Source organism: Seriola aureovittata, chromosome 21 (assembly GCF_021018895.1).
Source record: "Seriola aureovittata isolate HTS-2021-v1 ecotype China chromosome 21, ASM2101889v1, whole genome shotgun sequence".
NCBI lineage: Eukaryota > Metazoa > Chordata > Actinopteri > Carangiformes > Carangidae > Seriola > Seriola aureovittata.
The window spans coordinates 17,456,206-17,481,964 of NC_079384.1; the positions used below are offsets into that span (position 1 = coordinate 17,456,206).

A 25,759-nucleotide genomic window follows, 5' to 3' on the forward strand; every position below is an offset into this window, starting at 1 on the left:
GGGGAATTTTTTAAAGCATTTTATAGTTTGATTTTGTTTGTTTCCCTCAGGAAATCTCGTCGTGTTTATTCTGAAATAAACAATTTCAAAAAATAAATTATCGTTATCTTGTGGTCTATGTTCCCACCATCTGCTGTGATTTGTTTACTCTGTTTTTCCAAAGTTGCAGAGAAAGACGGGAATTACTCTTCTGTGGGCAAAGGACGGAAGAGTTCATTAAGCCGTTTCCAAATAAGGGGATCATTTTTGACTACATCCAGCTGGCATTAACTACCGGTATCACAAAGCGATTGCCGTGCCATATTATTTTTTTCTGATTGGGAAATTCCACATGATTCAGGCTTTACCTCGGGAAAGGAGCTGAAAAAGAGTGCAGGGTAGAGATTGGCACCTGAGGCGGCAGAGTCAGTAATGCCCACCTGCAGCATGTCACGTCAAGGGCTATTAGCTGGCGCAGAGAGTCAGAAATACAAAGTCTGAACGGGAGGGAGGGCAACTCTGAGAAAGGAAGATAGAGAGAAAGATTGATAAAGGGAGAGAGGGATAGAGCCCACATGGCCCCTCAGGTACAGTGTTGTATTTCAAACCCGGTTGTGAAAGAATAGAGGGGCTTGGGGTCAATCAATCACTGCATTAGCCTGCAGCTACAAAGCCTCCTCTCTGTGTGGGCCGCTTCCATGCCTCCCACAGTCCACACATACAGCTCAAGGATACAGACCAGGAGCAGAGGATCTGCCACTGGAGGGAGCTCTAGGTCACCGTTCAGGCATTTGTGAACCACCAGCCCCCTTTCTCCAGCGGCAGGATGGCCTACCTGCACACTGGCTAGGAGGCAGAAGAGAGGGAGGAGGAGTCAATGATGTCACCGGAGTCAGGCCAAAAGGTAGGAAGCCAGCGGAGAGGGGAAATGTCACAGATGTGGTATAGTTTCTCAAATTAATAAGGTGAGAAACAATATACAGCAAAAAGAAGTCTGCCTGCGCTTCCTGTGGCGAAGTGTAGGTGTGTCAGGGAGGATGTTAGGGGTCGAGTGTTAAAACGGCACTTGTTTGGTTCTCTTAGAGAACCACCGCATTGTCTCTTGTGACACTGACTCCTCCTTTTTACCTTTCACTTTGTCGATGCCGAATTCCCCGCACACTGTAGCCATTCAGTGGAAACACATGTTCACAAAGATAACAATAGGCATGTATGTGTCATTACTAGGCTTAAAAGTTCACCCTATTGTCCTTGGTTAAACTAGATGGTATGAGCTGAAAGCTACATGTAATCTGGGCCAATGTCTGCTGCTCAAATTCAAAATTATTGTCCTTTTTTTCCCCAACTAATGTTGTGAAGAAAAATCGGAATTTGTGAATCAAACAGATCTCTCTCTCACACACACGCACGCACGCACGCACACACACACACACACACACACACACACACACACACACACACACACACAGGGAATCAGAATCAGGACTGTTGTTAACTTACACTCAGGGCCCCCATCATCCTGGTAGTCAGAGGCTACTGAAGCGTCGTCAGATGGGGCAGAGCGACCCAGACTGGAGCTGCGGTTGTCATCAGAACCGTCTTCATCCGCTGAGTCTGTGTATGTGAAAATGTGTATATGTGTGAAACAGAGATAAAGCAAATGTGAGTGAGTAAAGTAAAAAAAAAAAAAAAAAAAAAAACTTAAAAGGACTTTCAGTAGTGCATGATGAACCAGAGAGTGTAATCTACACACATAACATACAAAAGAAACAACTGAGTGCAGCCAGTGTTTATAAAGTACTTTGATAAAGATTGTTTACTTACATGGGATGGGAAACTCCTGAGGGTTTCTGTAAAAATCAAAATAAGCTTAAATCAAAATCTGTTGCACTCAATTTTTCCTTGCTTTTATTTTTTCAGACAACTCAACCCCAGTGTTGTTTCTAAAATTTAGTAATTGTTTCCTGTACTGAACGCCACAAAACCACAGGTTTTCTGTACAAGAGCATGACTCTCTTATCACCTAGTGCAGGCAACGCTAGTGGAGCTGTTCGTTTCCGGAGTAAACTAGTGCACTTCATACGAGAGTTTCAGTTCTTTGGGTTCGTAGACTCGTGCTCATGCTTGGAAGTTAAATCACAATAAGATTAAGATTAAATTACCCTGATCAGAAAAGATTATTCTACGAGAGCTTTAAACTTTTAATAGCAATAAGAAATGAAGTCTTGAAGGTGACACCATTAGACTAAATGAGTTCCTTCAAATGTAATTTAGCAAACTGTGTTTAAAGCAATTGCAGCAGCAATTAAGGTTCTTGTGTGATATTAAAAGCAAAAGTTAGATAATGGTGTCATGAAATTACAAGTAAAGCAGCTCTCCGTGTCTCTCACTCAACAACAATTTAAACGCTGCTTCTAGAGGTAAAAATCGTACCTTCCATGGACAACCCTGAAGTTATTCAGTAAGACTTTCCGTGACTCTTGAGCAAGTTCACTGAGGTCTTCATTTTGAAGGATGTCTGATATAAACACCTCACAGTCTGAGGAAAGAGAAAACATTGAAAGCATAGAATTCATGGTGAGCTTTTTTTTAAGGACTTTCAGGTAACAGGGTCACAAGCTAAAGAAAGGACATGAAGCATTTAAACTGTTCCTGACACACAAATATGTGATCGAGTTTAGTGTGGAAGACAAAGCTCAAAACCTCCTCGAATTATTTACTTAGATAAAATATGACACTTCGGTGTTGCACATCACACTGTCTTATTTGCCAGTTCTGATGGCAACAACATAATATGACCTTTCAGTATAAACTTCCAAAATAAATGTCTGAAAAGTTTGAGAACTGCTGTGAGTTATTTTATCTTGGAAACAAGTTGTGAGACCATTTTATCCTTATAATGGAGATGGACACAACAACATGAACACATGTACAATATAGTGTGTTCCAACACAACAACCTTGCAGTTTTCATCACACCTTTTTTATTACCTCCACCAAGGTTATGTGGTTTGTTAGCTTGTCAGCAGGATTACGCAAAAAGTACTGAACTGATTTACCCTAAACTTGGTGGAGGGATGGGGGATAGGCCAAAGAAGACCTCATTACATTTTGGTGCAGATCTGGTTAAAGGGGAAGATCCAGGAATTTTCTTATCACTTTTCTCAACAATTGAAGGTATGTCTTTTTTGGCCTTGGTGGAGGTGTACTGTCTACTGAGAGCCATTCTAATTTGTTCATATATTTGATTTAATTTAATCCACAGGGTTTTGGACTTGATCCAGATCTCAGGTCAGTGCTTCCCCTCTACAAACAGTATAGCTTAATGTACTGTGCATATCATTCAAATGAAAACTCACAGTTAAGTCTCACTGATGCAAATTAATGAAAATATAGTATTTCAAAGATCCTAGCCCGTTTTTAACTGGTTGGTTGTTTCTATTCTGGTAACTGGCAACTGAAATATCTAAGCTGCTTATAATTTTACCACCACAATGTTTTAGTCTCTGTGTAGTTTGACATTACTTTTTCACATATTAGTAGAACGTAAGCAGTTGCGATCAACATTTTCTTTCATTGTGGCGCTGAACTATAAACTGGTTTTAAAGTCAGAGTAACATTACCAATCTATGTTCATGATACTGTAGGCAAAACAGGCTGGCCCTCATCACTTATCTGATTCAATTTCTTCATGTGCTCACCCACAAAACACGTAAATGTACTGACATATGCAAATGTTCTTTCAAAAGCCGTGTTTGCTGGCATGGCAGTTCATGCAAATCTAGCTAATACCATGGTGCCACCATTTACAGTTTATTACAAGGGTAGAGAAATGTGATGTTTTTTATGTTATAATGTTTGCTTTTGTTTGTTGAACTTAAGTAACAGCCCAAACAATACAAACAGTAAAAAATTGTACATTTTAGAGTTAATGTTGTTGTGATAAGCATGTCTGCTTACACTATATTTTCATAGTTGCATAAGGATTTAAAGATAAAACTGTACCGTTTAAAACAAGCATTATAACAATAAAAATAAACGTATTACCGTCCAAAAGTCTTCTAATGTCGTTCGGAATTGTCCCCATCCCTGACTTTCACCTGTCCAATTCTAGACACTTTGGTTGGCTGACTTTTCAAACTTTTTCTGCCCTGTCACACTTTGCTTTTTATACCACAAGGCAGCCTATACACACCTAACCTCTGTCATACTGTTACAGCTCCATGACAGAGACAAAGGCCTGTCATACAAACTCATACACACACACACACTGCCACAACATCTAGCCACCTGTGCCCTTTTGCTGTGAAACCCAACTTCCGTGCATGCATCTAGATTTGCACAAAATGGGGTGGAGCAGGTGCACAGATGACAACTTCCTCTGCACCCTGGTTGCTTAGACGAGGCTAGTGACAAGATTTGACTGACACTGAGAAAACCCCTTCTGTACATAATAACAATGCCACAAAGCAGGCTTGTGTGGGGGCTGTGATCCTGCACACTGGCTACTTTTAGCAGATCTGGAGTCTAGAAAAACGGACCACTTTAATCAAGTGTCACAATGTTTGTGGAAGCAAAAAAAAATAAAAAATTTAAATACATGCAAGTTTGTTTGTGGTGAATCACAAAATGAACAACTTGAAACACTTGCTCCACTTTTATTAGTTTGTTACAGAAAACTTTATTTTTCATTTATGCTGAATTATGTTTGTTTGTAGACACATTTGACTTGCTCACTCGCTGTCCTCTGAATAAATGTCTCAAGCTTGTGCTAACTTAGCATTTAGAAATAACTGGAAGTAGACCAAATGATCACTTTACCTATAACTAGTACCAAATTATATGGTTATTTCTAGGAAATTTCTTAAGAGCCTATTTGAATTTAAGGACTATAAAATAAAGCCTTACAAGGATTTATTTAGCTGAAAATCCTGTGGAAAGCAGTATTTAGTCAAACTGAGCAGTAAACTCCACTGGGAAGACTAAAACACCATTGAATGGTGTGTGAAGTACTGACCTAGTTTTGTAGTGAAACAAATAACATCTTGTTTATGGGTTGGATCTAGCTTTCCAAGCATGTAATCATTTTTCAACACAGTCTTTAGTGTTTATTCCACTAAATACTGCACAATCAAAGCATTTACACACATTTTCCCAAATACAAGCCCAGAAATTTTCACTCATATTGATTAATGTCAACATTACAAATGTGTACTTTTTCTGAAAAGTATGGGTTTTGTTTTGTTTGTTTGCTAATTATCTTAAGGTCATATTTTACCCACCTTTTTGTTTATTATCCCTGCGTCATTGGTCATCGGGCTCACCTGGTGAAAACGGTCCTTTAGCTTTAAACATGGAGGCCATGGTTTGCTAATCGCCAGACAAACCAAAAGAAGAAGAGGGAAAACATGGCGTCGCTCCACCTGTTGGTGGGAGAGCAGAGCTGTTAGCATGGCTGTTCGATAGCCCAGATATAGTGACTTGAAGCCATTATTCTCTAGTAAATATCTCTACCACTTCCTATTCCACGACGAAGTTTTTCTGAAAGCAAATGCTGTGCTTACCTGAACCTGTCAACCACTTAGCATGAGCTGTTGTAGTTAGAGGCCGTTAATTAGCTAGCTTAATTAGCTAGTTGTTTAACATCTCTCCTCTACCAACAGTATTTCTGAGTAAGTTCGTCTATTTACCACCTAACGTCCTGATACTTGAATAAATTAGTTTTAAAAGTGGTTTTATTTGATTGTACACTGACCTAGAGGCCGCTAATGTTTTCCGACAACTTGTGCGTCAGCACTGCGTTCAGTACTCACAATCTCCCTCTTGGTTCATGAAGTTGTAAAATCGTAAATCGGAGATCAACTGATGTTTTTACAAATACGGTAGAAATTCGATTTTTAATGTGTTTTTATTTTTATCGTACGAGTACTATGCTTTTCCACAACTTTTACAATGAATATAGAAATTGGTGTACTAAAGTGTTTTCATCATATTTTGCACTGGCTACGTTTTTGCCTACTTAACTTCTGTGTGGGCGCTGCGTTCAAGTACTCTAATCTCCCTCGCGGTTAATGATGTTGTAAAAGGGTAAATTAGAGTTATGTTACCTGGGTTTTACAGCAAAGCTAGTTATGTTTTCTTACATTATGTTATGTTAAGTATTTTGTGCAGATGCTGCCTTCAAGTACTCCAGATGTGATACAGTAAATCAAAGTTGTAGTGCATTTAATGTGATGTTTCGCTTGAAATAATAACATAATGGGAACCTGTAAAGCTGAAATCTAGTGATATAAAGCTGCCTTGTGTTTAAAGATAAGAAGTATCATAAATGATGTTTTATCAAGCACATACATCAATTACTAAATCAGATTTTCATATGGTTAAACATTATCTTCACCCTCAATCGCACATCTTGTTAAATTGGGTATCAAAAATTCTCACTTTTACTGTTTAAATTGGGTTATTCACCACTTTGATGGGTCTTTGATTTAAGCTGAAAAAGTAATTAGGATATTTCTGACAACACATGAATGCAGCATCACTAAATTGGTCCCTCACTATATCTGACAGGGCATGGATGAACGGTTTATATTACCAGCAGAGGGTGAACAGCCTTGGCTTGGGCTGGGCTTTTATATTCACAATTGACATGTGTAGAGGGGGCAGTGGTAGATGTAGTAATACTAACAGAAATAGTGGTGGGCTTCTCTATCGCCTTATTGATCCTGGATTACTGAAACACTACAAGGAAAGCCATTAAGTAACCAAAGCTCGATCAGACACAGCTCACATCAACAGAATACACCAGATATCAATCAGAGCTGTGTTGGCCTTATGTTATATTTGTCTGACATGTTAAAATATGCAATGTGTATTCAAGCTCATGAGATGATTCCAGGCAACCTCACACAGACACACACACACAACATTAACTATCATTTCACAGACAGGCCTTAGTATGTTAACAGAAATGTAACATTTTGAACCATATCTAAATTGTTATGAAGTAAAAGGCTGGTTGCATTTATGATTTTCATACAGGGTATAATTTTTTTAAAAATAGATTTTATTCCAATATTCCAAATACATGTAAAACAGAAAACAAGAAACTTGAGATATTTTGTAGTTGCTGCAATGAAAAATTGTGTGATTCTTGTGTGAACTGATGTTTGATTAATTGTTTGGTCTATAAAACATCAGAAAACAGTGATAATGTCTTGTTTTGTTGACCAACAGCATAAAACCTAAAAACGTTCTATTTATTATAATGTAAGACCAATACAATTGGCAAATTCTCACATTTGAGAAGCTGGAACCATTAAATTTTTGAAATTTTTGCTTGAAAAAAGATTAAACAATTCACTGATAACCAAAATATTTGGCAATTCTGTTTTTTTGGGGGGGGGGGGGGTTTTCTAATTGTTGCAGCTCTTTTGCATTTTACTATAAAATGAAAGATAACATAATCAGATTTTAATCATTATCATGTCTCATGATGGTCTCCTTCCCTGTCACTTCTCTACAGGAAGCCACGGGGTCAGGGCGAGTTGAATCTCATGTCAGAATTGTCCCCACATTGACCTGCGCCTGACTGGCCTCCCAGCAAAAAGCCCCTGTGAAGGTAAGAGGAACTGGGGTCCCCTCCCCTGGAAAAGAGGTTCCCTCCCCTTGACAGCTCCACAGAGCCCCAGCCACCTGCCTGCTGGGCCAGCCCCATATGAAAAGGGAAGCCCTTTGTAATCCGACGGGGATTACACCACCCAACAATGCAGCGCTGAAAGAGCGACAAAAGCCCTGTATCAAACGCCGCTGAGGGGGAGCAAGGCTATGATCTCCCACTACTACCAACACTGACTCCTCTGCCACCTCTCATCTCCCCAAGAGGCCCCCCCCCCCTTTAGTATTCGCTGCTTCTGTCCTACTTCTGCCCTCTCATCTCTAGGATCTGGCCTTTTATCAGCGCATTCCTTTTCATTTGCATTGCGGTGTGGGGAGGGACAGCGGGTCTCTCTGATCTGATAGAGCCAGGAGAGAGAGTCAGGAGGATCCTCAGGGCGTGGAGGGTGTGTGTTTGAGTGTGTGTATCCTGTCCTACACACACTCACACACACACACACACAAACACACACACAGAGCACATTGCATTCTCAAGATATGCAGGGACTCTCACAGTCCAGAAGGACAAATAGTGAAGCACCGATGCATGTCTTCCTGTTTTTCAGGCTTTATTCGTCTTTACCTTTGTTTTAGAAAAGGAAGTGTTTTTGGTCAAAGTTACTTTTTAATTTTCAAATTTCTGTAAAAATCCTAAACGAATAAGAGAGGCTCAGGTTGCAGATTATATATTTACCATTTGTCTTAAGCCTTTGGCATAAATCACCCTGTAAGAATAGCTGTCACAGTTTCCATTAGCAAATATCTCAAGTTGGTGCCTTAATTAAAACAAGTTGCAGCAAATTCAAACCCTTGATTTGAGGAAAAAAGAGAAGGAAAAAAAAAGGTGTTTGACCTTATTGTTAAGGCTCTGTTTGTAAATGTTTGTGTTGCTCAAGGAGATAAAAAAAAAAAAGAAAAAAAGAGGTAGTTTACTTTTCGGATTTCCTCAGAATCATTGTATTCTCAACCCACCCGTTGCTCAAACATACATCAGTGTAGGGGGCCCTCGGTGGCGGCGAGGTAAAAAGTGATGATAGATTGAGGACACAAAAGACAGAAGAGCAAATGTGTTGCGCTAAATCTACAACCTTCACTCAGCCTCACATTGACTGACTCCAGAAGGGGGGGGTTACCTCAGCTTGTACTCAAATCAATGTTAGCCCTGAGAGCATTGAATAGAAAATCATTCAAATTGTATTATGTTAGGATATATGAGCCATTTCAAAATATTAATTCAGCATTATTTGAGGTGTCTGTTAAGGATAGCAGTTACAGCTAGCAGCGCGTTGACTCGACTGAGTGATTGCATGCCTCTATTACATGTGATATATGAATGTATGAGAGGGACCTATTTTTCATTACCAAGACATTGTCCCTAGGGGCAGTAGTTAAAGAAGAATCTATGAATTATCCCCCTGGAACAACTGGCCCTTGTCATGAGCTGAGGAGAGAGGAAAAGGAAGGGAAAGCGAAGGGAAAGGGAAGGGAAAAGGGAAGTGCGGCACTATTGATAGTAGTGGGATTGAGAGACTGGAAGGACGCCAGAAGAATGTGTCTGCCTGAGCTTGTGATCCTGCACACTGCTGCCTCTCCCTCTGTCCAGTTAATTGGAATACAAAGCAGAGCAGGGTCGATGAGAGAGCGGTGGTGGTGAGGAGAGGAGGAGGAGGAGGAGGCGGCAGGGGGTGGGGTGGGGTGGGGGGGGCGCTGCTGTCTGTCTCCAGCAACACTCAACCTTCACTGCTCGCTGGGAATTGACTGGGGAACCAGCAAGCGAGACCGACACACTGTCACTGGTAAAATGAACTGTCACCTTGCATTTCTCAACCTCCTGGCAGCATCGAATTGGCCGCTTTGAACCATGTGACGTGACACTGATTGAGTTCTGGTTTTCCCCTCCTGGGCTCCAAAGGAAGGAGCTGGTTTAATTTCAAGTGTGCAGGCTCTCCATGCAAAGTATGCAGGCAGGGGCACATCATTGTCTAGGGAGCGAGCATCGCTTCAGACCTGCATCTTTACACCAAACCTTTCATGGGTGCTCTATTCTTCCTCACCACCCCTCATTATTTCATTGTGCTGCTTCGTTACTCTGCCTCTCAGCTAGTCTTGTTTTTCTTACGCCATATAGTCATGGCGGTCTGACAGGCACACGGAGGAGGAAAACTATTAGGGGTAGCCATTTGGATCCTGGAGGCAATCCCGGGGAGTATTAAGACGTTAACCCTGGCCAAGTCACTTGTCTCTCTCAGTTACTATGCTGATGGAGTGGGGAAAGGATGCAGTCGCAGGGGGACCCAGGAGGCTGGGGCTTCAGGTCGGCTGCCGCTTCCAGATCCAGTAGAGCCTGACTCGGATGGGGGATGGTTGTCAAGAATCTCCCAGGCTGGGCTAAACAGAGAAAAAGAGCCTCAGTGCCATAACAAAGGAAGAAGAAAGAGTGCCATTCATAACTAGGCAGCATTTCTTATCAAAGCTTCACTGAACAATAACAGCGGACAAATTGTGGAAATTAAATTAAAGAATAGATTTACAATTTCTCAAGTCTGTCTTTAAAAACAATACTCAGGTGCCCATGTGTGCAATGAATCAGTTTTTGGTCACTGTAATCATTCCTCCTGTTCATAGTGGGGCTGTTAAAAGATCCTTTCATAATGAACTTCCAGTCACTTCCACTATAAGTGATGAGGGAGACAATCTACAGTCCTCGTTTTCTGTAAAAACATATCCTAATGTTTAACTAAAGCTAATAAGAGGCTCCAGCGGACAGATTTAGACAAATCACATGGATATCGTCCAAAGATGCAGAATTTTTATTACAAAATTCCCTCTTATCCCTCCACCGCAGCTCAGCAAGTAAACACTGTCAGGGGAGAAAGAAGAAATTTTGTGCTAAAAAAGACTTTAATTTTGGAGGAAACCCAGCTGATTTGATTACCTCAAACTGCTGAAGCTGCCATTTAACTTCAGATAAACTTTGGAATATATTTTAGCACAGTTTTAATGTTCACACAGACACACCTGACTTGAAAAATGATGAACCTGTCTCTCAACATTGGCAAAAATCTACAGGATAAAAACCACATATGTGACTGTTTACAATTTCTTTTGTTTCTTTTAACTTCCAACACTTTGTCACCTTCTTTAGAAGTGCTTAAAAAAAGTGTAATTTTCCTTCAAATGATTGATAATATGGAATGTATGGATACCTTAATGCACTGTCGTATGTTTTACCTTTGAACCCATTCACGTTTGCACCTTGAACAATATCTTGCAACCATTGGGTTTTGTTTTCTTGGATGATAGTTAGTTGGGTTGCAGCTAAACATTATTTTCATTATCGATTAATCTGCAGATTATCTCCTTGATTATAGCCAAGTATTCATTTTGTCCATAAAATGCCCCGTGATTTGTACAAGGAAAAACTCCCAAAAAAGAAACATTAATGGGGAAAACAATGGAAGAAACCTCAGAAAGAGCATCAGAGCAGGAATCCCTCTTCCAGGGAGGACAGACATGCAATAGATGTTGGGTCTGCAGAATAATGGCTTTAATAATTTCCCACATCCCAAGTTAATGCCCTAAAATATCTTGTTTTGTCCGACCAACGGCCAAAATCCCCAAGATCCTCACTTTACTGTCATGTCTGACAAAGAAAAGCATTAAATCTTCACATTTAAGAAGCAACTATTTGGCATTTTTTGCTTTAAAATGAATCATCAAAATTGCTTCTCATTAATTTTCTATCGATTTGACTAATTAATTAGTCGTCTAATCCTTGCAGCTCTAATGAACTGTCCTCTTTTTGTGATTCCAGTTCTTAGTTCTTAGTTTGCAGTATAGTATTTCTTTGGTCAGACGCTGTACGCCTGTCTCAGTCTTAATGAAGGTTGGTGGACTGTAAAAAAACATCAGGAACAATGATGGGAATAAGTCAAGGACTTAATTGTTCTATCTTTAATAAAGTCTGATATATTGCACTTTATAAATATAATAGAAGATTGTCAATATTTCTCTGACATTTCATCATCAGATGCTCCTGCACGGCTCCATTTATCTCTGCGTCTTGTCAACATACTAGAGTCTGTCTGTGTGACAGAAAAATGGTGTTAACCTAAATACTGTAGCTGTGTTTGATATCTGCCAATAAAAATGACTCCTCTGTGGTGTCTCTTAGATGACCAACCCCCCGTTATCCCATGAATACTGTATCTAGTTTTCCTTTGAAGCCCTGGGACCCTGCAGAGTGACATGCGACAGAGGAACTGGTAGAAAACCAAGGAAGTGAGCCTTGCAATAGACTTGTAAAAGAGCCTGCAACAACTGCAAACAGCATGGGGTACAAACAGCACTGGGTTGACCTCAAACAAAGTGCGGGGGACGGGGGGGGACGGGGACGGGGGGGTGTAAAGATGTGGAAGATATCAGAGGGAGAAAGAAGCTCGCTGCTGTGTATATTAATAGTCCTGATGATTGTGCAGTCAGGTGTTCGTGCCGCAGGGCTTTTGATTATTTTCGTGCCTGTGTAGGATCTTCCCTCTCGTCCCCTTTTTGTGTTCATTAACCGTGTTGTGCTCCTCTCCTCTCCTTGCCCTACATTTTCCAGCAGAAGGCAGAGAGAGGGCTGCGCTGATCCGAAGGTGAAAAACATCCTCCTCCTCTCCCCCGGCTGAACATCTGTCTCTGTGGTGTTGGCTGCAGTACAGACTCTGACACCTCCAGATGGAGAGCCCACTGGGAGCACTGAGGTATTACCTACAAAGATGGCAGGGATCACACCTCTGGAATGAAGTCCCACACTTGTTTTCTGCACCGTCCCCTTTTTTTGTTGTTGAATCTGTCACTATTCGCCATATCGATTGTCGCCTCCCCAGTCCTTGGCCTTGTGACTCATCTGAAGGGGAAAGCTTTGGGCTTATAAAGAAATGCATGACAACAAACCTCTTAGCCCTTTTCTAATTTACAGTAATGGGCCGTATGGTATTTCCACTGTAACTTCTATTCGTGGAAGTGTATTAATTTTTAATATAGTTGTGAGAGAACTGCATACTCAGGCAGATATATTTCAAATGATTGCTGATTTCCATTTCCTTGAAACATGTTTTCCAGAGGCCTAAAACTATTTAAAGTTCGCACAAACTACAACACTGGCTAAATGGCTTATAACCGTATGAAGCCTAAATATTAAAAGCAATACCTGCAAAAAAAAGAAAAAAGTCTAAAGCATGAGAGGCCTGGAGTTGACTCCTCTGAGCCACTCTGGTGTCTTGACAGATTGACTCCGCATTCATTTGTGCCTGAACTCTGTGTGAACCTCAGCTTTAGGAAGAAGGGCACCAACAGGCCAGTGCTGCTGGGGCAGAAACTGTGTGTGTGCAAACCCAACACCCAGTGCAAATATTGAAACTGCTGCCCCTTTAGCATCAGATGGAACTATGGTGGCCGGGTCCGGCAAACGTTTGGCTAAAGGTGAAGCCAGGATGAGCAAAGAGATGGTGAATTATCAACTTGGCTCGTTTTAAAATTACAAATGTGGCAGTTTTATCAGAAAGCTTTTAACTTGAATCATGTAAAATACAAATGAATTTCTGTGACATGTGTCAGCTGTATCCAAGCAGAATTTGGGTAACAAACCAAGGGTGAGACCTGGCTCCCTGGAGTTTGTTGTCATGTTTAGAGCCCCTGGAGGTATTTCGAGGTGAAAAGGTCACTGGGAACCACCCCATGTGTTGTGAAAGATTCCTCTTGTCACATTATGCAAGAAGACTTTGGTGAGACTATTAATGGAAGTAAATATATATAAAAAGAGAACGATTTATTTTAAACCTATAAATTTAAGAAGAGGAAAGGGAACAAATTCTGTATCAACATTTCCTTTTCTTTTTTTTTTTTAACATACACAGCAAATACAATTTTTTAATTTTCATTTTATAAACTTTATTAAGCTAAATCATCTCAACAATTGTTGGAAAATACCCTGTAAATAAATAGTGCAAACAATGACACTGAGTACTTCAGTGCTCCAACACAAAACAAAGCGTGGGCTTATGATAGGAAGGTTACAAAATACAAGAATGGATGAAAAGACTTTTTTTTTTTAAAACTTTCTCAGCATTCGGTTTCAGAAATCAGTGCCCAGTAAGCACAGACCCTGTTTATACTTCACAAGTCCAAAAGCATGTTTCACAGTTTCTTTTCTGGAATGAGGGAACGATGTGGAGAACTGCTCAGGCCCCACAGTCACAGATATTTTATCTTTTTTTTTTTTTTAAAAGTCACGTTCTGCTTCAGTCTTTCCCCTTCGCCTTTGGAGAAGTGTCAGGACCGGAGAGTTTCTCCGCAGGTGCCGGAGTGTTGCTGACCAGAGCGCTGCCCAGTTTCTCACGTTTCTTCTGCTTCATCCTGCGGTTCTGGAACCAGATCTTCACCTGCGTCTCGTTGAGCTCCAGACTGGCGGCGACCTCCACCCGCCGTGCCCGCGTCAGGTATTTGTTGAAGTGGAACTCCTTCTCCAGCTCGGTCAGCTGCTTGGTGGTGAAGTTGGTGCGGATCACGTTGTGCTGGCCCGGAACCCCGAACTCGGACAGGACCGCTGAGGGGAGAAATGGATTGTAGATGTGGATGATGGAGGGGGGGAAAAAACATGGAAGTCATGGAGCTAATGCATGGGGGTTAGATGAGAATGAAAAATGTGAGAATAAACAGGGAAAACTACAAAGCGTTAATCGCCAAATAATGTGTCAGAAGAATTTAAACACTTTGTCTTAATTATATCAGCTAGAGTGTGTTTTTACACACCGTGAGCCAATATTACCTCCAGAGGTCTCATGGGAGCTCTAAACTACACTTCATATCTGTAAATCTCTAGTCAGGCAGAGAATGAACAAACCTGTTTTAGGAGGATTCCTCTTCACTTTCATCCAGTCGAATGTTTTCGAAGTTTCCTCCACATGCTCCAAATCCTTCTCCTTATTCTGGGGCGGTAACCTTGTGTAAACACTCTCTGAATACTCTTGCTGCCTCTGGTCTCCGTTGCCGAAATGCAGATACTGGCCGCCCGCTGCAACTCCAGGCCCACAATTATCCCCGGTGTAAGGGGCCATGTTTGTCCCAAGGGGTGAAACTTGCGCATGAATGAAGTTCCGGTCCTGCTCGGAGGCTAGGCCGTACTGGTGGTGTCCGTAGTCCAGGGGTGACCCATACATGGAGTTCCCCGGTGTTGAAAAATGCAGATCCAAGTTGACGTGTGTCTGGTGGTGCAGAGGGAGGCTCGGAGTCTGGTGGGGCCCAGAAGTTGCAGCAACTAAGCGGCCGTCCGGTGCGTAACTATCACTTGTTGCGCACGAGTTGGACGACATGTATCCGTGGTTTAAATTGTGGTATCCAGCCTTGGCACTGAAGATATTTGCTCCCCGGTTGCACACGGGGTAATCTAAGTAAGAGTTCATCCTGGACCTCGCAGGGTTTGTTTTTTTTTTTTTGGCTTTTTTTTTTTTGTTTGTTTGTTTGTTTGTTCAGAACTGATCAAGACGGAGCAGTCAATAATCGGTGCTCCTTGTGCCCTAACCTTCTAGGTAGTATGTCAAAGCTGTAAAACTGCCTTCCACTCTCATATCACCTTCCTGACACACCATGTGACCCGTCAAACGCCAATGGCAAGGGACCAACAGCACTCTGTCAAGTCTGTAGGCTCGTCCATCAAACGGCTCGCATTTACATGACAAATGCTTCAATCAAACTCGCTCATCCATCTGATAAGAACACAAACATCAGGATACATTTTCAGGCTGCAGCGTTAGAGGAGCTGAGAATGACAAATTTATGACAGTAAAAAATAATTCCAATCTATGTCTAACATAATAATAATAATAATGATAATAATAATGTGTGTTTCGTATAATAATAACACTGGCTTCCATAGACCAGAGATTAGTGCACACATCATTCATTATTATTATTATTATTATTATTGTATTTTTAAAATGATCAAAAGTTACTACACAGACTGGAAAATTATTCTTTTGACCAAACTTCAAGCAATAATACAATATATTAATTTCAAAATCAAATGTTTTAACTTTAAATGTATTGCCTATTTGTTGTTTTATTATTTGTCATTTGTCCCCCAGTTCCCTTAATTCTCAGTGAAATACAAAAATGTATGAAAACTCGCTCATGTGTTTATCTAAATCTAAGTTTGGTCCGTGTGTGTGTGTGTGTGTGTGTGTGTGTGTGTGTGTGTGTGTGTGTGTGTGTGTGTGTGTGTGTGTGTTGGCTTATTACCAAACTATTTCTCCAGGCTTTAGACAACATGAATCCTGCAGACGGACTCCTCTGAATCAGACAGTGTTGTGGAGAGAGAGGGAAATTCAGTGATCCATCATGAGCGCTTTTTAAAGATTGACAGCTTGTGTGGCCCACTCTGCCCATAAAAGAACAAAGACGCATTTCAGAACCATATAGACGCTTTTTTTATCCCCTGGCTTCTTTCTTTAACGACACTCACACTAACATGTAATATCTCCCCAAACCTACAGTCATCCGTAAGGGCGCTGTAATTAAGTAAGAGATAATGTGATGCTAGCTATAGACCTCAAGTGCTAATGAGGTTTTAACACACGCGAAAAACTGGAGGTTTTCCACTTTTGCCAAACGTTTTGGCTGCATCACAGTTTTCTGTTGAACACTGTTGGAGGGATGTTTACTCTGGAGAGGATAACGTGCAATCTCAGTAAACTGCTTTTTATTTATGTTGCCTAAATAACAACATGAACATTTTAATTTAAGCCACACAGGGCTGGATTATAGCATTTCTGGTTGAGGCGCATGCGTAAAAGTTAACACAACAGTGGATAAAATGCCCAATAAGAATAAATATGTATAAATACAAAGGAATATGACTTGAGACTAATGTTTAGATTATTAGTTCAATAAATAAATAATAAAAATTCATGCATTGAGACAGATCTTGTCCATAAATTAAAGTTTATCGTGGAGATTCGAGGAATTCGTTAAATCAACATCTTGTCTGCTACAGATGAGTCAGTTTTGGAGCTTGCATGATTCTGTCCTGAGGAGCGCAGCTCTGTGAGAAATATGACCCGTTCACATCCACATTTGTGTTTGCTGTGTGCGCGGTGCTGTGCGCGTTGTAGTGCACGTCGAACTGCGGGCCGTGCGTGAAGCCTGCAGCTGGATATTTGGAGTATTCTGCCGCGTACGACGGCTGTGACGGATGTTGTTGGGACTTGAGCGGAGGAGAGGCCGGCTGGTAATCCCCGCCCAGATGGACATAACCCAGGCTCGACAGAGTGGGGCTGCCCGGGGCGGAGGGGGAAGACGGGGGCGAGGAGGAGGAGGTGGTGGTGGTGTTGATGGTGGTGAGGCCCTGAACTCTCTCGTCCTTCTTCTGCTTCATCCTCCGGTTCTGAAACCAGATCTTGATCTGCCTCTCGTGCAGGTTGAGCAGGCTGGCCATCTCCACCCGCCGCGGCCTGCACAGGTAGCGGCTGAAGTGGAACTCCTTCTCCAGCTCCACTAGTTGCGCACTCGTGTACGCGGTGCGCGTCCTCTTATTGGAGGCCGGGGTCGCGCTTGGACACTTCTCATTGACGGTGATGTCTGTGCAGACAAACAGTTAGAAAAAGGAAGGTTGAGCAGGCAGAACTCACAGGGTGGAGGCCGGAAATAGGACATTTCAATTTTTTTCTTCTTTTTAACTCTTTTTTATTTTATTTTTACACTTGTGCCTCTTTTTTAAGTTCAAGGCCATTCTCAGTCGTTTTCTGTAACTGTTCTCTGCCTCGTTTACTCTTCCATTCTCTTCATGTTATTTTGTTCCATTTATACTAAACTGTCAACTGTGCGATGCGTAAAAGAGCATCAGGGAAACTATAAATAAATCTTAAATAAATAAATAATAATTAGGCTAAACAACAGGAATATAAATCAACAACATCTAAGGGAGAGACAAAGGGGAAAACACGGAGAGAGAAAGAAAAGGACAACGCCTTCATTGAGACAACACAGGGGTGTTAACATGTAAGTTAGAGGTTGTGATGTGACCAAACTCTGCTGTGATAAAGACTGAGAGTCTGGGAATAGAAGGATTTAAACACTGGTGACCAAGTCTAGATACTTTGATTTATCTTTCACTAAAATGATGCCAGAACTGGATATTTTGCTCCCCTTTAAACTGATTTTTTTTTTTCTTTTCTAAATCGAGTTTCCAAAGATAAGGATGTCATGATTGTAAAATAAACGTATCTGTGCTACAACATATAAATTATCTTGATTTAAGTTGGAAGATAATTGTCAGGGCTTATCATAAATTAAAGAAAAAGAAACATTCATATCTGTGTTTTCTCCAAAAATTTTATAAACTGACATTTCTGGATTTAAACTTAGTCTTTCTAATTATTTCCGTCATTTTTATTGTTTTTTTCTATAAAGCACTTCAGCTTTATTTTGGAAAGTGCTATACAAATAAATGTTGTTTACTCACTTTAAATGACCTCAAACATAATGTGGGACTAAAAACTGAGCCAAGGTGTATTTATCCTCCTGCCTCACGCCTGGCTGAGCTTAGTTAATAGCTGCGACCTTTTGAACCTGAAAAGGCTAAAATATAAAGTAATTCCCTCAATTAACTGCTCATTAAAGGCATCATAAATGAAAAGGGCCTCATTAGGAAACAGTACTCTTCGTGTCATACAAACCTGAGACTCTCCTGTCGTGTTTCTGATGTGAGTGTCTGCACTCTTTCATCCAGGGGAAAATCTTTTTGCTCATGGAGAACTTGGGGTTTTGCTGTTTTGACCTCCGTTGACACGTGCGCTCTAACGTCTCCACTTGCGCCAGTTGCTGTTCTGCGGCTGCTTCATGGTTATGATGATGATAATGTTGTTGTTGATGAAGAAAGCCGCTGACATCATGCACAGACTCGCCGAAGAAGTCGTGGTGCTGGTGGTGCTGGATGTTGTGCGCAGCGTTGCTTTTCTGCATTTCCATGAAACGTGCACCGGGGCCCCTTTGACCTTCTGACGGAGCGCTGGCAGCCAAATGTCACATGGCAGGTTTCCAGAGAGCCCTGCGCTTCTGGCCTGAGAGGATCCAGAGAAAAAAAATGGAGACAGAATCAGGGAGGAGACGACATGATCCATCTTATCAACTCAATAGTGTGCTGACATGAATAGCAAGCCTCTCCTGGCCAGAGAGGCAACGGAAAATTAAGAGTTTGCTGGAAATAGACTAAATGAAAAATACCAATTCCAGGATAATCTTGTAAATATATATATATATATATATATATATATATATTATTTACCCTTTAGTGGCGGTTTCACTGAATACTCATTTTCTTTTGTTACAACACAAGTAAAACAACAGATAGGCCTTTTTTAATGATTCCATCTTTTAAAACGAGATTTCTTTAAAAACACATTAATAGGCTAGCAGCAGTCAAACTGATACCAACTAGTCCATACACACACACACACACACACACACACACACACACACACACACACACACACACACACACACACATCCCAAATATAATAGGCCTATAAAAATAAAATGCATTTAATATAAATATAAAAGTAAATACATGATTTTCAGAAGTGTGTTTCCTGAAATGACATTAGGCCTGTTAATAAATGAAAGCCTTTATTCAGTAAATGGATAGTCCTGTCTCTAACGTTTTCAAGAGGAAAAAAAATTAAATGTTATATCACATTGTACTGAAAAGCTCATCCATCAAACACAAAATAATACAGAAGTCCATTGTGCACTGCAGCTGTTTTTATGCCCTGAACTGAAGCAAAAAGGCGATTTGAAAAAAAAGGGGGAAAAAAGAAATCCCATCTTTTCAGGCAATATCTTAATGAAATTAAATTCTCTCTTCCTCCGATATTAAACAGGACAAAATTATTAAGCAGCAGTTTTAAGGAGTGAGAGGGAGAATAAAGTCTGGAGGCATGCAGCTTTATGAACTCTGGTTGAACCGCGGCTGGAGTCAGGCTCGTAAATCATAAAGACACATAACCCAGTCCGCGGCACAACAGCCCGGGCTGCCTTACCTTCCCTCCTCCCTTCCCTTCCTACCTTCCTACCTCCAGTCATTCCGCACTGAAACAACAACAAACGAAAACAATCTCACCTTTTGTAAAAATAAATAAATAAATAAATAAAATCCTCCAGATTAGAATAATCCGTGCAGAGGAAGCGGCTCTCTCGCGCTAGATGATGGTGATGGTGGTGGTGATGTGGGTGCCTTTGAGGGGGGGCGGGGGGGGGGAGCAGAGTGGACAGTGTTTCCGCAGCTCACACCGCCTTGCATAGCATTTCTACACACAATGTCAGCCTGTGGTGTGTGTGTGTGTGTGTGTGGGTGTTCGTGCATGTGTGTGTGTGTGTAAAAAGAAACCCCTCTCTTGCTGATCATGCAAGCTCAGTTTCATATATGGTAATAGCCCTGCTATAAAGACTAGAAGGTGGGGGGGGTAAATTGACTTCCTCTACATCTTTATGACAATTAGAGCAGAATGAAAATCCAAAAGCATTAAGGTGACTCAACAGAGGGCGGGAAAAGCTGAAATATTTTGGCACTGAACTCCCCCTATTTAAGTGGATTTAGATAAGGAAAATGGTTTGTTAAGAAGTACCCCCCCCCCCCCCACACACACACACACACACACACGCACCCACTATCGCTGATACTGACCCCAAAAGATTCTATTTTTAACATTTCTCCCTGAAGCATTTTCTGCACAGTTAACATGAAACACAACAGCTCAGCTCTGTTGTGTTTAAACCGCGCTGGGAACGTGTCCAGAGCTGTAATCATAAATTCAAACATCCAGTTTAGGGCCGATGCCAGAGATGTCATAAATTACTCAGGCAACAGAAAGCTATCAGTATTTAGTCTGGGTTGTTTGTTTTTTTAACACACTCACATACCAAGTGCATTACGTCTTGTTTATGTAATGAGATTTTTTTTTCTTCTGTTCTAATTTAAATGAGTGATCAGATGGAGTCATTGTAAAGCACTATAAAGGGGGAGGCAGACAGTGGTCAGCAGCAGCGTCCATTAAAAAAAGTCTCCGTGCAGAAGTTGAGGCTGTAATGAGGCCTGTTGGAGATCTGGTTTTACATGCCGCAGTGGATCGATTGGCGCTTGCTTTGATCACTCATCTTCACGTTTTTGCTCGATCGCTTTGATTGAGCTCGTGAAGGTAATATTTAACTAAAGTGGCTTTAATTCATGGGAATGGATACCTTTGATCTCGGAGCCGTGGCGTGATGGCGAAAATGTCAATATATCCCAGATGTGCCAAAAAAATCTAAGATATACAAGCCTCTTATTTTGAAAGCTGTGATATAAACTGAGATTCTACAGGGTGAGAAAGCTGATCACTGTCACGCTTTTTTTTTTTTAAGAGAAAAGTACAGCAAAATGTCTCTAAAATGCCTCTGTTGGCTTCAAAAGATGTGCATATACACTTACTTTCCAGTTTATTAGGTACACTTTGCAAAACCTGCAACATCCCTGTAATCATACAGAGGACAGTTGCCTACTTAGATTTTATTGAAACTGTTGTAAAGACATATTTATTGATTTATACTTAATCTTTAAGATTCATTATTAATAGGAAATAACAAAAAACCTCTTAGCACAAAGTTTATTTACTGGACCTGGACTCACTTTTGACTTTGAACAGTGTTTGAATATAACTAAGTACATTTACTCAGGTACTGCAGTACAAGTTTGAGGTAGTCGTACTTTACTTGAGTATTTCCATTTTATGCCTCATTCAAACATATACATTCATACTAAATACTGAAGTTATAAATCATGTTTTCTTTATAATCTTAATTTTTAAGTGTGATGATTTTTTCTATAGATAAAACTACTCAACAGGATTTAAAATTAGCGCCACCTCAATGAACTACAACAGTTAAATGCTGCTTACACATTGTAATGTTTTATGGCCTATGTATATTGCATCTGCATTGAGTTCACTTGCTTTACTTAGGCTAAGTGGGCAAACAACAACTGAGCTAACTCCATATGCTGATGAAGGCCATGAGCTATGGCATAAAGCTCAGGAAATTTCAAGTATAAATGGACTTTAATAAGCTGAGAGACAACAACTTAAACAACTACAGATTGCAGTTTGTGGTGAAGTGGAGAGGTATTTCTATTATTTTATCCAGTTGCTGCTTATCAGTGAGAATACAAAATAAAGCTTAGGTAAAAATATAAGCATCAAAATATACAAGTACTCATTATGCAGAATGTCCCATTTCAGAGTAATGAATTATTAGATTATAATTTTTGATCACTTTATTGTAGCAATTTACTAACCATAACCACTTTATATATGCTGGGATTACAAACCCTATCTTAATCTATAATGACACACACCTGTATGGTGCTATTATAAATTGCATGTAAATACTGTGTGTGTGTGTGTGTGTGTGTGTGTGTGTGTGTGTGTGTGTGTGTGTGTGTGTGTGTGTGTGTGTGTGTGTGTGTGTGTGTGTGTGTGTGTCTCCTAGGACTGTAGTTGTCATTCAGATAGGAACAACATCCCTGAGCTGCACTTTATACGTCCCATCACTCTCCACTCTTTCTGTCTGATCTGTGATGGACATGCACACACAACCCCCCCCTCTTCCTCCTCCTCCTCTCCTCCTCCTCCTCCTCGCCCCACACACCCACCACCCCTCCATTCAGTGTGCAGGCCTGCTGACAAATGCAGCACACTGCAACCTCTCTTGTCAATTAGCTGCGGGAACCACGTGTCCAGAGGAGGAGGATTTATAGCTCTGAATCAATATGGAGACAGTTGAATCAACAATGGCAGCAACTTAATTTCCCACAAACAACGTAAGCAAAGCAAATAAATAAATACAGGCTTGTGTTCAATACAAATATATAGTTAAAATTAAAAATTAAAAAAAAAAAGTTTCACAAGTCATAAAGAAAAGTTAATTTTCCTCATCAAAGAAAACATTTAGCTTTAAATGAGAAAGTCAGTGCTCTTATAAACAGCATATAAACATTAATAAATAGTATGGAACACACTATAATGTAAGCAGATGCATGTGTTTATCAAATAATGAATGAAAACACAGTTGTATTAATGTTAAATATGTCTTAATGGGAGGACGTTATAATTGCTGACAAATTCTAAACATTAATTAACACTTAAAATGTCCTTATATCTACTTTAAACTACATTATCGTGTGTTATAACCCCTTTATTAAATGTCTGCTGCTTATAAATATTAAATAGGGCACTTTTTGTTACATTATTCCCTCAAATGAAACCAAGACTCTCACACTGACTTTGCCTCTGCTCCTCTGTTGTCAACACAGTATTAAAACAATCTTCAGTAAACTTACTTCTTTCTTTGCGCTCTCATCTTCTCATCAGGACAGATTCTCTGCTCAGTGTGTGTTGGAGTTGTTTGTGCAGGTCCTCTCCTCACATTTCCTCTGCAAACTCAAACTCCTCCTCGCTCCACTACAGACAGTGGCGGTGAAAAGAAGACGTGATAAATGATGTGCTGAACAATGGCCACATTGAGGGGGTCCTGTCCTGCAACTTTCACAGATGTCATATTCTCCAACAATGTGCAGCAAAAAAAAGAAAAGAAACTGACTCTGCCGAGCTCTGTGAGAAAACTCATTCAGAACTCCCATCTGAAATAGAGACTTTCAACTTTCAGCACATTTTATTAAGCCTAGAAAATGATAAAAGAATACACAGCAGGGTCCAAGTCTCCAAAGTTTCTTCCTCAGTGGAAACATATAGAAAACAATTTATATTTTCTGTCTTTTAAATGAAGGTTTTCTTCCCTTGGAGGTGAAGCGTCATCGCCTACATACTCCCCAAGGTGCGAATTTGTGGCTGCTTCTAATTTTACACAAATTCGGATCTACAGGGTGTATATAGATGACAGGTCGTCAGCCTGCGAGCATGTGGACAAAAGCTGCAGCCTCTTGTACAATTCGGCCATTTAAACCATCTAATTAAAGGCCTGTCCGTCCAAATATCAGAAACAACATACTCACATGTCAGTGTGCAGAGCTTCAATACGACGTTTAAACGTGATCTTATCCTGCTGTTTGTGACACTGGACACTTATACAATTACACTTAAAAATAAAAAAAAGATTAGATTTTTTTCTTCTTCTAATAAGCCATTAAGTCTGCTGTTAGAAATGTTAAGTCATTAATAAAGGCATTTAATCCACTAAATCGGCCATTATGAATGTTAATAAGTCATTAATAGTCGCTATAAATGTTAACAGGTTATTAACAAAGGGGGTTAATTCATCACGTCTGCCATTATAAATGTTAATAAGTCAGTAATAGCTGTTATAAATGTTAATAAGTCATTAATAAATGGCTGTAATCATCAATTCTGTAGTTATAAATGGTAATAAGTCAGTATATCACAGAAATAACCCCGTCAATTCGTGTTACCAGTCAAAGGAGTTTTCACAACCATGGCAACCCAAAAGTTCTTTTTATGGCTCTATAAAGTATTACTTAATGATTTTATTAATCATTAATAAAGCCATTAGTTGAAAGCTGAACCAAAAAAACACTTTCATCCGGAATTCCAGCCGAGGTTTGGACAGATAACTACATGAGCATGTTAAGACTTTATTGCGGGTTTATTTCTGTTATAGTTCACGGGGAATCATCAACATGTTCGTGTCACATCGTGGGTGATAGCCTTCCACTGTTTGTGTCACTGTCATAGGCTTCACATACAGTCAATACACCCAGTGTGAGGTTTTGCTCTTTCTTGGCACCAGAGTCTTTTCCTTATTTTGAATTATTTAACCATATAACCTGGGTTTCACCTTCATGCTCACAGCGGTGGAAGAACTCAGATACTTAAGTGAAAGTAGCAATACCATAATGTAAAAATACTCCATTACAAGCAGCTGGATATAGCCTACTTAAAGTACCGAAAGTAAAACTTGTTCTGCAGTCAAATGTTTCCCGTGACTTATGCATTATTAAATATGACATTATTAGATATTTAATGCCGATTTATCATTTTACTGTTGGAGCTGGTGGAGCTAGTTTTAACTTCTTTATATACAGTTAGGTTTGGTGCGGTGGTTTTACAGTCTCTTTCAAAAGGGTCACCACATAAATCTGAGAGGTCATGAGATGATCAATGAAAGAAAAAAACTCTTTTGATAAATTTTTGATACAGAATTGTTTTTCTTTTTTTGATTTTATGGATGCTGGTATATAATTTACCTCACAAGTTTGTGTCTTTGGAACTGATAAGAAAAACTCCTGAACTCCTGACACCTGAAGGAGCTATCTATAAGGAGTCACAGGAAAAAAAAAGAAAGGTTGGGAAATATTGGTTAAATATGTGACAATGTTTTGTATTTTATAAGCTCAACATATGTTATCTCAATGTAAAATCTTCATCTGAGAAGCATCTAGACGAATGTGGTGGAGTAAAGCACAGAAATGCATGAGAGCAGCTCAGCTCAGAGTGTCAGGGAGTAAAGGTTCATTCCGGCCACTCAGCCTGCGCAAACCTCCACAGATAAACTCATAAACACGCTCGTGGTGACACGGTGTTTCTCTGCGCTCTGCTCTCTAACCCGCGTGCCCCCGATGATGAGAGCCCGAGCTGGGAGAAAAAAAAAAAACCATCCATCATTAGGCGGACCGGTCTGAGGCGCCCTCTGCTGGCAGAACAGCTGCATCACAAACACCTCACAGCAGCAGCAGCAGCAGCGAACTGAACTCTCACACATCCTGCCAGATGTTGAGCATCTATGACACGATAAACTGTCCAAGGTGACACTTGTTCCATGTATTTTATCATGATTAAATTAATCACTCTGCATTAAATCAAATGGGAGGGGGTTTAAAACGGTTATTAACATAAACCTTTCCTCGCGTTACTTATAACTATTAAATAAATACAGTTTCCTGCTTTACATTCAATATTAGAACTGATACAACAAGTGTTTACATTAATTGAGCTGAAGCTGTGGCTGCTTTAGGAAATATTGTTTAACTAGATTTTATTCTCACAACCATTTGCGGTTAAAAGCAGAGGTTGTGTTGCTTT

At 40.3% G+C, this 25,759-nt stretch overlaps 3 protein-coding genes and 1 long non-coding RNA gene across 4 annotated transcripts in view; 1 reads left to right on the forward strand and 3 right to left on the reverse strand.

Moving 5' to 3' along the window:
• Positions 1-4,265, reverse strand: part of skap1 (src kinase associated phosphoprotein 1) — a 31,698-nt gene extending 27,433 nt beyond the window's left edge. Inside the window, exons 1-4 of the mRNA XM_056366042.1 lie at positions 4,026-4,265; positions 2,413-2,518; positions 1,804-1,829; positions 1,480-1,593 (exon numbers count right to left, since the gene is read on the reverse strand). Coding sequence (XP_056222017.1) covers positions 1,480-1,593; positions 1,804-1,829; positions 2,413-2,518; positions 4,026-4,065 — 286 coding nt within the window. The 5' untranslated portion in view covers positions 4,066-4,265. The remainder of the gene's footprint in view (positions 1-1,479; positions 1,594-1,803; positions 1,830-2,412; positions 2,519-4,025) is intronic.
• Positions 4,266-5,266: 1,001 nt separating this feature from the next.
• Positions 5,267-12,852, forward strand: LOC130162348 (uncharacterized). The gene is made up of 3 exons (XR_008826267.1): positions 5,267-5,650; positions 7,504-7,599; positions 12,238-12,852. It is a non-coding gene; the product is annotated as an uncharacterized LOC130162348 (long non-coding RNA).
• Positions 12,853-13,543: 691 nt separating this feature from the next.
• Positions 13,544-16,232, reverse strand: hoxb1b (homeobox B1b). The gene is made up of 2 exons (XM_056365710.1): positions 14,521-16,232; positions 13,544-14,223 (listed from the first exon to the last, which is right to left on the reverse strand). The coding sequence occupies exons 1-2, from the start codon at positions 15,077-15,079 to the stop codon at positions 13,919-13,921; spliced, it is 864 nt and encodes a 287-aa protein (XP_056221685.1). The 5' UTR covers positions 15,080-16,232; the 3' UTR covers positions 13,544-13,918.
• Positions 16,233-16,357: 125 nt separating this feature from the next.
• On the reverse strand, positions 16,358-23,816 carry LOC130162135 (homeobox protein Hox-B3-like). Its single transcript, XM_056365709.1, has 4 exons — positions 23,716-23,816; positions 23,044-23,164; positions 18,350-18,733; positions 16,358-17,252 (listed from the first exon to the last, which is right to left on the reverse strand). The coding sequence occupies exons 3-4, from the start codon at positions 18,639-18,641 to the stop codon at positions 16,663-16,665; spliced, it is 882 nt and encodes a 293-aa protein (XP_056221684.1). The 5' UTR covers positions 18,642-18,733; positions 23,044-23,164; positions 23,716-23,816; the 3' UTR covers positions 16,358-16,662.
• Positions 23,817-25,759: the final 1,943 nt, after the last annotated feature.

Coding starts and splice junctions, on each gene's coding strand:
- hoxb1b (XM_056365710.1), bottom strand. CDS start 15,079: ATGAACTCTTACTTAGATTACCCCGTGTGCAACCGGGGAGCAAATATC. Junction 14,224..14,520: donor GAGGAATCCTCCTAAAACAG/GTTTGTTCATTC, acceptor TTCTCCCCTCAG/CGGTCCTGTCCGAGTTCGGG.
- LOC130162135 (XM_056365709.1), bottom strand. CDS start 18,641: ATGGAAATGCAGAAAAGCAACGCTGCGCACAACATCCAGCACCACCAG. Junction 17,253..18,349: donor ACACGACAGGAGAGTCTCAG/GTTTGTATGACA, acceptor TTGTCTGCACAG/ACATCACCGTCAATGAGAAG.